The following is a 13,533-nucleotide window of genomic DNA, read 5'->3' on the forward strand; positions in this document are numbered from 1 at the left end:
CACCTTCAAGAACTCTGTAAAGTCTCTGAGTTTAATTCTTATCAGAGTGGTGTTAATTCCTTATTTTTGTTAAAATTCTGAGCTTGAGTAATGAAAGCCAGAATAAGTTAATTCCTGAATAAGAGCATATGATTTTATCATTCTGAGAAAATTTGTAGTTTAGAGAAAGTAAAATTTTAAGTATTCCTTGCAAAAATTATATTGTATTGAAGTTAAACATAATAGTATTAATTCAATATAATATTATATAATTTGAATAAATAAATATTATTAACAAAAATGAAAACTTTACAACTTTCATGTTGGACAATAAGTTTGTATTGGATCTCTTAAAGTCAATTCTTAAATAAATTAAAATACTTTAAATCTCTTGTCATTTGACAAAGGTATTCATCTATGATTGCTCTGTATGGGAACTGGAAAAACATCTATTTAGGCATTAAGATATGCAGGAACTATAATGCATGACAATGCAGGAAATATTATGTTGAATATTTTCCTATTCTAAAAGTAGTATTGAGATACCCATTTACAACAAGTCAAGTTTATTTTTTGTGACAGGAAAAGGAATCATAACAGTATTTTAAGTCATTCCTTTAGTATACATGTATAGTTGGTACAAAGTGACAAGATTTAAGCAGTTGAGTCTAAAAGAAGAAACAATTGTAGAGGAATAGTATATAGATTCTGAAGTGCTTATTAACCCAGCAATAATGAGAATGATCATATTCTAAAGCTAGAAAATTACTATATACCACACACTTAAAAATAAGGAGCTTTTGGAGAAGTCGCAGAAAACTTATGCCCAAAGTTGCTTTGTTTCACAGAGAATATAGTTAGTTGTTTAAAGGACTGTTTATTTCTACTTGAATTTTGCAGTTAATGTAGAAAAAGATTTATTCATCAACTCATGTTTTTTCATGGATACAAAAAATTAGTAAGCACATGGCTGAAAAATGCATTCAAAATGTAACTGATTATTTTTTTAAATCATTTGCCCATTCATTTATTAAAAAATACATATTAAAATTATTTATCACTTGTAATTATCTCTACTAAAACTAAAGACATTTTCGGAAGAGCTTTCTCATGTTTTAAAATTCTAAATATAATTTAATTATTAAGTCACTTTATTCAGTTACCCTGCTGTATACATTTTATAATAATCAAATTTGGGGAGTTTTCCAAGATGTAGCATTATGTAAAAACCAAACTTTACCTGTTAGGCACTAATTGCCATTTTAATTGGATTATGGAAACAGGTATGGAAAAATGTGAACTTCAGAAATTTTGAAAATACTTATGATTTTCCTCCCATGGCTATGGTTAACCATATTTTTGAAGAATTTAACTTCCTATTTATGAGTTTGAATGCTCATGTCTTCTTTCATTTTGTTATATTTTGGTTACATGAATTTGGAGTTTGAGCTCCTGAATTCAGGGTTGGATGATTTAGAGAAAACTTTTCTCCATTACACACTTGAGAAGGGCTTTTTAAAATACAGATTCACTGGTGTGGAAACTAGAGGAAAATATTTTAGTTTCTAGGAATACCAGACGTGGAGTTTCCATTTTGGCTCAGTGGCAGTGACTCTGACTAGCATCCACGAGGATGCAGTTTTGATCCTTGGCCTCGCGCAGTGGGTTAAGGATCTGCTGTGAGCTGTGGTGTAGGTTACAGACACCACTCGTATCTGGTGTTGCAGTGGCTGTGGTGTAGGCCAGAGGCTACAGCTCTGATTCGACCGCTATCCTGAGCACCTCCATATGCCATGGGTGCGACCCTAAAAAAGACAAAAAAAAAAAAAAAAAAAAAAAAAAAAAAAAGAGGGAGTACTAGAATTAAGAAAATGATGTGGATTTTGAGTTCCCACAGCTTTCTTCCCCTACCTAAAAATCATATCTTTATCCAGACTTGAAAATTCTTCCTCATGTTATTTCATATTATTTCTTCTCTTACTCATGCCCATATTTTGGCTTTCTACATTAATGCTTTGGAAGATTTGTTTTTAAAACTTCAGTTAACAGTATGCTTGATGTTTTAATGTAGAATTTAATTACCTTTTTGTTGGAGGAAAAACACGAGGCTTTTGAGTGTTGTTGTTTAATAGTAAATGAGGTTTTTTGTATTTCTACAGATGCGACTCTGAAAATCGCTATGTCGGTAATCCACTTAGAGGAACATGTTATTGTAAGTATTTGTATTTTTAACTTTAATTTTATTTTTACATTTATTTTTATTTTTCGGCTGCGCCCATGAAGTTCCCAGGCCAGGGATCAAACCCACGCTGCAGCAGCAACCTGAGCCCTGCAGTGACAAGGCTGAACCTTTAACGTGCCACAAGGGAACACCTGTATTTTTTTATTTTAAATAATTCGTTTGTATTATTAGTTGTAGGTGCTTTTGCAGGTAAAAAAATTCATTTAGAATAACTGATTTTGTTATTAATATGTTATTTCTATTTTTTAAGTCTTATAATACAACTTCATGTATATTGCTAAGAAAGTTAATGTGTTCTTGCTATAGTCTCTACTTGTATTTGGTGCATTTTTTTCCTGCTCTGAAGAGTAAAATAGCAATAGGTGTTATTCTGAACATGTAGCAAAATATAGAACCTGAGTAGTCTCAGCTGGATTTTATAGCAGTCCTTTTTTCATTAAGATTAAAATTTGAATAAATAGAATTTTATGATAGATTTTTCCAGGGAGCAATTTTGGTTATTATTAAAAAGCTGCACCGATTTTGTATTTAAAGATCCTTTATTGAGTAATGATCATATGGCAGATGTATGTTTAACTTTAAAGAAACAACCTAACTATTTCCCAAATGATTGTATTGTTTTACATTTTTACCAGTAGTGTATGAGAGTTTCAGTTCTTCCAAATCTCTCAGTACTTCATTCTAGTAAGTATGTAATGGGATCTAATTCTCATTTTATTTGCATTTCCCTGATGACTAATGATATGAAGCATTTTTTCTTTTTTTTTTTTTTGCCATATGTATAGGTTATTTGATGGAGTGTATTTAAATTCATTGCCCACTTAAGAAAATAGGATTGTTTTCATCTTATTGGGTTTTTCAGAGTACTTTGTATATTCTAGATATGGGTTCTTTATCTGATATATATTTTGCAAAAAATCTTTTCATAGTTAGCAGCTTATCTTTTTACTTTATTAAGCATATTGTTTTTTGAAGAGCAGTTTATAATTTAGATGAAGTTCACTTTGGGAATTTTTTCTTCTGAGAGATCTTAGTCTGACTCAAGGTTGCAAAATTTTTCCCTATGTTTTCTTTCAGAAGTTTTATATTTTTAGCTTTTCCCTTTAAGTATATAGTCCATTTTGAGTATTAATTAAATTTGTGTATATTTAAAGGAATGAATCAAGAAATTTTTTTCATGATATGGATATCAAAATGTTTCAGCACCATTTGTTTTAAAGATTATTTTTAAACCAATGAATTGCTTTTGCACATTTGTCAAAAACCAGTTGTCCTTACATGTGCATAAGACTGCATAAGAATATTTCTGGTTTGTGTGTGTGTGTGTGTGTGATTCTTTTATTTATTTATTTATTTTTAATTACTCAGTGGATTTTATTACATTATAGGTGTACAGCAGTTATCACAACAAATTTTACAGCATTTCCATCCCAAATCCCCAGAGCATCCCCCCACCCCCGAACCTGTCTCATTTGGAAACCATAAGTTTTTCAAAGTTTGTGAGTCAGTATCTGTTCTGCAAAGAAGTTCATTGTGTCCTTTGTTTAGATTCCACATGTCAGTGATAGCATTTGATGTTGGTGTCTCATTGTATGGCTGACTTCACTTAGCATGATAATTTCCAGGTCCATCCATGTTGCTGCAAATACCATTATTTCGTTCCTTTTAATGGCTGAGTAATATTCCATTGTGTCTATGTACCACATCTTCTGGATCCACTCCTCTGTCGATGGGCATTTAGGTTGTTTCCATGTCCTGGCTATTGCAGATAGTGCTGCAGTGAACCTTGGAGTACACGTGCCTTTTCAAGTCGTGGTTTTCTCTGGCTAGATGCCCAGGAGTGGGACTGCTGGATCAAATGGTAGTTCTCTTTTTAGTTTTCTGAGGACTCTCCATCCTGTTTTCGACAGTGGTTGCACCAATTTACATTCCCACCAACAGTGTACCAGGGTTCCTTTTTCTCCATACCCTCTCCAGCACTTATTGTGTGTAGTTTTTTTGATGATGGCCATTCTGGCCGGTGTACGGTGGCACCTCCTAGTGGTTTTGATTTGCATTTCTCTAATAATGAGTGATGTTGAACATCTTTTCATGTGTTTTTTGGCCATCTGTATGTCTTCTTTGGAGAATTGTCTGTTCAGATCTTCTGCCCATTTTTTGAAAATTTTTTTGTGCTATGGATATCCAAATGTTTGAGCACTATTTGTTTTTAAAGATTATTTTTAAATCAATGAATTGCTTTTGCACTTTTGTTAAAAACCACTTGTCCATATATGTGCATAAGACTGTGTAAGAATATTTCTGGCTTCTTTATTCTCTTAATTTATTTGCACATTTTTATGTCAGCATAACACTTACAATTACTGTAGCTTTTTAACATGTCTCAAAATCATGTAGTATTTATTCTCCAATTTTGTTCTTTCTTTTCAAGCTTAGTTTGGCTGTTCTGTTTCCTTTGTGTTTACAGATGATTTTAGAATCTGCTTGTCAGTTTTAACAAAAACACATATTAGGATTTGGATAGAGATTGTGTTTAGTTTACAGACTTATTGGGGGAGAATTTGTATCTTAACTATGGTGAGTCTTCTGACCTGTGAACATAGCATATCATTTTTTCTTAATTTTTAAATACATTCTTAGCAATATTTGGCAGTTTTCACTTCACAGATCTTTAACAGTTTTTTTTATCAGATATATCCTCAAATTATTTTAAAAATTTTTGATGCTTCATGAATAGTATTTTTAATATTTTCTCACAGTTAAAACTACACTTTTTTTTTGGTCTTTTTTGAGAGCCACACCCCATGACATATGGAAATTCCCAGGTGAGGGGTTGAATGGGAACTGTAGCTTCTGGCCTACGCTACAGCCACAGCAGCACAAGATCTGAGTATGTCTGCAACCTACACCACAGCTCAGGGCAACGCTGGATCCTTATTTCACTGAGCAAGGCCAAGGATTGAACCCGCATCCTCATGGATGCTAGCTGGGTTTGTTACTACTGAGCCATGACAGGTACTCCAAATCTACACTTTTTAAAATATTGCTTTTGTATCCTTCATTTTAAGAGACTAAACTCAGTTAATAGTTCAGGTACCTTTATTGTAGATTATGTCATATTTTTTAATGTAGACAATAGTCTGCAAATAATGGAGTTTGATTACTTTCTTTTCTCTCTGGATTTTTTTTTTTTTTTTTTTTGCCTCATTGCCTTAGTAACCTCTGGTATCATGTGAAAAGATATGGTAGACGTGCAAATATTTTTGTGTTGTTCCTGATCTTAGAGGTAAAGCATTCTACCTTTCACCATAAAGTAGGTTACAGGTTTTTTCCTAGAAACCTTTAACAGGTTGAGGAATTCCCTTCTATTCGTACTTTGCTGAGTGTTTTTTTTCAAGAATAGGTATTTGTTTATGTCTTATACTTTTTCTACATCAATTGATATAAATCAATTGATCCAAATAAATGATCTAAATAAAATGATCTAAAGTTATTTCCATTTTAATTTTTTAATGCAGTAATTTTAGTTTCAGAAAATAATGGATGGTATGATATTATATAGATATGAGACTTTATTTTTGGCCTATTCACCAGTTGATGGGCATTGGAATTATTTCTAGGCTTTGGATATTATGAAAAATGCTGACAGGACATTTAGATGGTCTTCGTGTAGACATATATTTTCATTTTTCTTGGTTAGATTCCTAGCAATTGCCAGGTCATATGACATGCTTATGTTTAAGAAGCTGTGAAATGATTTTATAGCATGGCTCTGCCATTGTACATTCCCACTAGCAATTTATAAATGTTTCAGTTTTTTCCACATTCTCATCAACACTTTATATTGTTAGTCTTTTTTATTATAACCATTCTAGAGTATTAGTAGTATATTGTGATTTAAATTTGCATTTCTATTATTGCTAATAATGTTGAGTTCAATTTCATGTCTATGTATGAACATGTTTTATAAAATATTTATATAATATTTTATATATAAAATACTAATTTTCTAGTTTTTTTTTTGCTATTTCAAATAGTATATTTTATTTTATTTTATGTTTTTAAATTTTTTTGTCTTTTCTAAGGCCGTGCTTGCAGCATATGGAGGCTCCCAGGCTAAGTGGAGCTGTAGACGCCAGCCTAAGCCAGAGCCATAGCAACATGGGATCCGAGCTGTGTCTGTGGTCTACACCACAGCTCATGACAACACTGGATCCTTAACCCACTGAGCCAGTCCGAGGATCGAACCCACAACCTCGTGGTTCCTAGTCGGATTCATTAACCACTGAGCCACAATGGGAACTCCTTAAATAGTATCTTTTAAAATTGCATTTTCCATTTATGCTTTATATGTAAATATAAAATTCATTTTAATACATTGATCTGGTAGTCATCAACTTCAGTGAACTCTGTTATCAATTCTAATTGTTTATAGATGTTTGATTTTTCAATGCAGTTGATTACAGTATATACAAATAAGGACATTTTGTTCCATACTTTTCTATTTTTTACTCCCTTATTGGTAAGATTGGGATCTCTGTTTCAGTGCTGGGTCAAAATGATGGTTAGTAGGCATCACATCAAATAGAGAGTTTGCTATAATTTACGGAATATTCTCGGTATCAAGTTAAGAAAATTCCTATCTACATTAGTATCCTGCAAGATTTCATTATTAATGACTTTTCCCTTGATGTTGTTAAATGTTAATCTGCATATTAATAGATTTCCATTAATTAAACATCTTTGCTTTCTGGGGAAACCAAACATAGTTATGGCATATTATTACTTGGGATACTGCTAAATGTTATTCGTTTATATTTTATTTAGGATTATTGTCAGTGAAAATGAATGCAGGCTATATTTTTACATTATTTTTTCTATGAAATAATCTTTTTAATTGTTCTAACTTCATGTTGTAAAATTATGGTAAGAGCTTTCAAAGATAAGTTTGACACGATTGCTGTTTTATTTTAAAAGATTAATAGCTTAAGAATATTAAGTGAACTTCAAAGATTAGCTAAAATCAACTAAGAATACCTGGTGCTTTTTTACTGGTAGTTTTTTTTTTTTTGCCCCATATTTTAGCATGAGCTTTGGGATTATTCATCCTTTTCACTTATTTTGTTTTCCAGTTCATCAATTTTATGTTGTATCTTCAGTAATTTCCTTCTCATACAGTTTTTATTTTTATTTTAAAAATTTTTTTGTCTCTTTATAGGGCCGCACCTGCAGCATATGGAGATTCCCAGGCTAGGGGTTGAATTGGAGCTGTAGCTGCTGGCCTGCACCACAGCCACAGTAAAGCCAGATCTGACCTGCGTCTACATCCTACATCACAGCTCATGACAGTGCTGGATCCTTAGCCCACTGAGCTAGGCTAGGGATCGAACCTGCATCCTCGTTTTGATGCTAGTCACATTCGTTCCACTGAGCCATGACGGGAACGCCTCATGGAGTTTTTAGTTGTTGTTTTTTTGCCTATATTTGGTATTAGTGTTCTTATTAATATTATTTTCTACATAGTGTAGGGTTCGATTTTTATCTCTTTTTTGTATATTAACAATTTTCTTAATTTGAATTGAGTAAATCTTATTAACATCATTTTAAAGTTATTTTTCTAATTTTATTGAGAATGTGGTATAAAAAAATCCCTAATCTTATTTAGGTGTTTTTGTAGCCTGTGGGACATTTTTATGTATCACACATAGGCATGGTGTGTGGGTCCTACAGACACCTAGTGCGGAGACACTGTTCCACATCCTACAATGTGCATGGATGCACAGCTCCTTAGAACAAAGGATTTATGTGACCCAAAATTTCAATAGTGTTGGGGTTGAAATTCCCTGATTTAGGGGTTTAATTAGATTCAGATATGATTTGGAGGAAACACTATTTTTCATAGGTGGTTTTGTGTTCTTTGTATAGCAGAAGCACATAATTCTTGCAGTTCTTTTTTTTTTTTTTTTTTCGTTTTTTGTCTTTTCAGGGCTGCACCCGCAGCATATGGAGGTTCCCAGGTTAGGGGTCTAATCGGAGCTACAGCTGCCGGCCTATGCCAGAGCCACAGCAAGCCCAGATCCGAGTTGTGTCTGTGCCCTGCATCCTCATGGTTCCTAGTCGGATTTGTTTGTGCTGCGCCACGACGGGAACTCCTCTTGCAGTTCTTTTAATGTTCTTAGTAGACACCGATGCTCAGTGTTTTAGAATGTAGTTAATTAGAGGTTGTAAATTGTGATATTCTAATTTATTTCTTGTTTGAAAAACTATTAAAAACAGATTTTTTTTTCTTGTGGGCTATTTGCTTACGCATTGCTACAGACACACAGGCAAGGCATGATAAATGCTATAATCTTTTTTAAAAGTTTACCAGTTTTCAAAATAAAGAATTGTTTGCTTAGTATCTTTCCAAGGTGATAGCTAACTTTGTTGTTTTTGTATCATAAACTTATGGACCCCTACATATTTAATATGTCTTAGTCCACTTGCAATTTTTTTCCATACTGATGATCAAGTTGTCTATTTTCTTTGTCTTTTAAATTATCCTTGTTGTTGGTTTTTTCCACATTCATTTTGTTTTACCTCTCTCAATCATCCTGGATTTTAAGGGGACATATTTTTGTCTGATTTTTTAAAATTAGAAATTCATATTGGATTCTTCTTGACTCTTTAGCTTTTATTGTGTTCCAAAGAAATAATTAGTTACACTTTTGGACAACAGTTATAACAGATTTTATATTCCATTTTTTAAAGAAATATTAAATATACTCGCATTTAACTTAAGCCTTTTATATTTAAGACTAAAGTGATTTTTCTTTAGACAGTGCTGTCCACAATAAAAATAATTTATCCTAGATGTGTAATTAAAATTTTTCTATTACCTAAAAAGAAAAATTGAACCGTTGAAATCAATTTTAATAATATATTTTGTTTAACTCAATGTACCTAAAATGTCATTTTAATGTGACAGTGTAAAAAATCATTTTTTTGAGGTTTTTCTCAATTTCGGTGTTTGAAATACAGTTTGTATTCTGTACTCATGTCAGTCCTGATTCAAATCAGTCGCATTTCAGGTACTCAGTAGGCACATGTAAATTGTGGCTACCATATTGGACAGTTCATCTATCATATGGGATTCTTTCCCTCTTTTAAAAATGTTAAAGAAATAGTTATAAAGCACTAGATGGCAGTCTTGTCATTTGTTATGAGACCTTTCAAGCTTAATAACACTTAAAGAAATGGTGTTTTTTAAAAAAGGTCAGTCGTTCTCATAATAGTGTTAAAGGAAACTGTTCTGATTTTAAAGATTGGAGTGAAATTCAAAAAGCAGATCCACCCTGTAACTTGAAGCAATTGAGTGCAATGCGGTGTTAGTATAATTGAAAGTAATACTCCAGCAGTTGTATCTTACAGACAGTCTTAGTATTTTTTTTGCACTTCAATCAAAACCCCCAAACTGAATGTGTTAGATAGGTATCATGCATCACCTGGGGAAAAAAAGAGCTTCTGGCAGTAGTATCTAATTTGACTGGCCCTTGTAAACACTTAAGTACTCAATTTATGTTGACGAATGTGAAAAGTAGTAGTCATGAAGTAGTATAATTTCTTTTTTCCTTAAATGCTTTTAAAAAAATTATGATAACAGTTATAATGAAGGAAGCTTTAAATGCAAAATGAAAAACTGGCCCGTGACTGTTATATAGAAGATGTATGTCAATGAGTAGAATCAGAGGACAGAAAGTCACTTATTGCAATCATCTACTTTGTGCGCCTCCTGCATTAATTCTTTAAGTACATGTACTGTCCAAACTGCCAATTACTGTTTCAGTATATTTCCAAGTTATATAGCTTATCTTGCCTTTTTTTTCCACCTTTTACTCTGAAAAATTACCATTTCGATTTTCTCCTATTACTATTTAGAGTTGAGGTGCAGTTTTGTGATGGAAATAATATACTGCCTATTTTAAGAGCAAGAAATTTAATTACTCCTTTTATTTTCAGTGCTCACCTCTACTACTCATCACATCTTATCTTAGTTTATATTAAAGTAAAAACCGAAATATTTATCCAGCCATCTTGCTGTAAGCCCTTTGTTATTGATTTATGTAATTACTATTTATGTCTTAGATGAAAGACATTATTTATAAGCATATTATTTGTTGGATTTGATTTTTTTCTTTTGTTTCATAAGTGATAGGTAATATTTCTATTAAGTGATATTATAGCTGTTAATTAAAATAATTTTGATGTCAATTTAATTGCTTAAAATGCTATGTCATACAAAGTAATTAAAACTTGAGTTAACCTTGTATTTAGTGTAACAATTTTTGTTCTATTCTAAAACAGTTAAAGAGTTTTCCCATTTTAATGGTTTAATGACTCTTTAACTAATAAATATAAATGGCAATTGAAATAGGATCTGGCTGGTCCATCTGCAAATAGAGCAGCGGTGACCTTGGTGAACACAGAGAATCTAAATTCTTGTATTTCGCAGATTGAACTCATGATGGAGCGAAGATTATCTGACAAAACAGAAATGCCCACATGATTGACATTTTTATCTTATTCTTTGATTCATCATTGTTTTTATTAAATTTCTTGAAGTTATAGCCCAGTATTTTAAAATGTTTATTTTAGAATTATTTAATGTTTTAGCATATTCCAACATGAAAGAGAATATAGCACAATTATGAGAGTTAAAAATAGCTGAGAGCAAAAATTGCTATTGAAGTAATCTAGAAGAGAGCTGACAATTTTATCTGACTCTACATTTATAATAAAAGTGTTATATCATTCTGTTTATGTAAATAATATAGACTCATTTTAAAAAATCATTAAATAGAACCAAAAAAGTTTAATGAGGAAAACAAAAATGTCTGAAAATCTCCCACCAGGGCTCCCAAGTGGAGCTGTGTGGTCTGAGCCCTCCACAAAGGGGCCTGGCTGTGCAGAAGAGTGGCAGCTCATCTCCTGTTCTTACTTTTCTCACTAAGTCTCTTAACATGGTGTGCAGCTGTATCTGCCTTGAGCAAGGGTTAACAGCTCCTTATTTGTATGAAGATGCTGCATGTCCTTTTCTAAATGCTGAATGGATGCCTTTCTAAATAAATTATGTCCAGAGAATAATTTTACATAAAAGAGGTAATAGCATATATAATATCCTTATTACAACTACCTTTTTCACAGATATATAGCTCATTATTTAGAATCATTTAATAAAACCAGAAAACCAATTGATTTTAAAATAACAATAATACTAGTTTAAACTTTACTGAGCACTAACTATGCCAGTCTTGTCTAAGCTTTTTTTTTTTTTTAACGTTTATTTGTATATTTAATCCTCAAACGAGAAGGGTATGCTTATTATCACCATTTTTCTTTGAGGGAATAGAGGCAGAGAAAGTTTAATTTGTTTACAGAAGATCACATAGCTAGGAAATAAAGCCAGTTTCAATCCAGGCAGTCTGTGTCTATATCCGCCTCTGGGTCTATATCATACACACTCAATCCCAGGTAATAAAACTAGAGCAACAAAAATCAGTAATATATTTAACCTAACAGTTGTTTTTATATGCATAAAATAAAAACATCACATTAAAGGAAATGAAAACAGGACCTAAACAATTGCAAAATTCAAACTATTTTTCAAATGGGAAGTCTTCATGTGAAAACATGAGACTTAGCAACATTGATACATAAATTTTATTGAATTCTAATTAGAATGTCATTCAGTTTAGGTTTTTGAACTGCATGTATTAGAATAAATTTATTGTAAAATTTATTTTAAATAATACACTTTTAGAATATTCAGTAGAATTATGGAAGGGAAGAATAGTGAGAAATTCCCACCTGAATGAATATCCAGACATATGGTAACTCTAGCTGTACTGGTTTATATTCTGGTATAGGAATCAATGAACAAAACAGAGTTCAGGATTTGATTCCTAAACATTTGGGAATTTATATGGCAGTCATCTTGTTTTCATGAGTTCTTAATGACTTAACGTGCTTGTTCTTAAGTATCCCAAACTTTACCTTAGATTATGGCTTTTATATTTACTATTTTTGCTGCCTCAAATACTCCATCTCTAATTAATACTCTAGTCTAACTTAAAATGGACTCAGTCAAGTATTACGGTAATATTTTTTCCCCATGCTAACACCTACACAGTATGATGTTCTCTCACATGTTTATTTGTTTATTTAAATGTGGGTTTTCTTTACTTATTAGAGTGAAAATCTGTGAACCCAGGATCTTCTCTTGTTGGAACTCATATTTAGAAAAGCCGTGGCTCCTAGGCAGAGGTTCAGTAAATATATACTAGGCGTATACATATAAGTGATTAATACATAAATGAGGAGTTCCTGTCATAGCTCAGTGGTTAACAAATCCAACTAGGAACCATGAGGTTGTGGGTACAATCCCGGGCCTCGCTCAGTGGGTTAAGGATTCAGTGTTGCCGTGAGCTGTGGTGTAGGTCACAGATGTGGCTTGGATCCCGCGTTGCTGTGGCTGTGACGTAGGCTGGTGGCTACAGCTCCCATTAGACCCCCTAGCCTGGGAACTCCATATGCAGCAGGTGCAGCCCTAAAAAGACCAAAAAAAAAAAAAAGCCAATTAATACATAAATGAATACACATTTATCATAGCTGTATAAGCAAGTATTTTTTGTTGATGGGGTGTTTGACCGAAAAATATTTGGAAATCATTTTATAGGTTATGGAGTAAAAGTTGCTTTACATTACTTTAAATTTATTTACATAATATAGAACATAAAGTTCTACATTGAAAAGCTTTAAACACCAGCCATTGATTGAAATAAAAATGAGCTTCAATCTTTGTTTTTCTAGCTGGCCCATGGAACATTTGCTACAAATAAAATCTTAGCAGATTTCCATATGTCATTGCAGAATAATGGAAAATTTAACTGCTTGGAGATACCATGAAGCAAAGGAAGGTGGCTTCTGAAGAGATCATGGTATATTATAAGAAAATTAGAAGTATTGATGAATAGGCATTGATGAGCATAGGCCACATCCTCTTTTATACAATGAGATTAAGTGTACATCCTAGATCACAAAATCAGTCATTCAGAGTGTGGATAATAACAGGTTCTGTGCTTTTTCTGTGATAGCAGAATATTATTCAACTTGCAAAATTCTTGTAATGGATTTTACCTTTGGAATTATTCTAAATGTTCCAATCTCAATAGAAATTCTTAATAATTGTCAGCATGGTTAGCATTGTTCAGCAAGCAAGTGCTAATATTTATTAAGTATTTATAATGTGTAAGACAAGATTACTTATTCATTTA

At 32.3% G+C, this 13,533-nt stretch overlaps 1 protein-coding gene and 1 long non-coding RNA gene across 10 annotated transcripts in view; one reads left to right on the forward strand and one right to left on the reverse strand.

The window, feature by feature from the left end:
- Positions 1-13,533, forward strand: part of ATRNL1 (attractin like 1) — a 770,027-nt gene that overhangs the window by 273,308 nt on the left and 483,186 nt on the right. For all 9 annotated transcript variants that reach the window (XR_014826351.1, XR_014826350.1, XR_014826353.1 and 6 more), the window contains one exon: positions 2,139-2,191. Coding sequence is in view for 4 of the 9 variants with exons in the window: in XM_084994465.1 (XP_084850591.1) it covers positions 2,139-2,191 (53 nt within the window). In the remaining 5 variants the exon portion in view is untranslated. The remainder of the gene's footprint in view (positions 1-2,138; positions 2,192-13,533) is intronic.
- The window catches only part of LOC146397080 (uncharacterized), a 412,496-nt gene that overhangs the window by 257,000 nt on the left and 141,963 nt on the right, over positions 1-13,533 (reverse strand). The gene's annotated exons all lie outside the window — the stretch shown is intronic.

Source organism: Sus scrofa, chromosome 14 (genome assembly GCF_054392235.1).
Source record: "Sus scrofa isolate SSC_HxYL_T2T_F1_AM1 chromosome 14, Sscrofa_HxYL_maternal_Yorkshire_Landrace_v2.0, whole genome shotgun sequence".
Lineage (NCBI taxonomy): Eukaryota > Metazoa > Chordata > Mammalia > Artiodactyla > Suidae > Sus > Sus scrofa.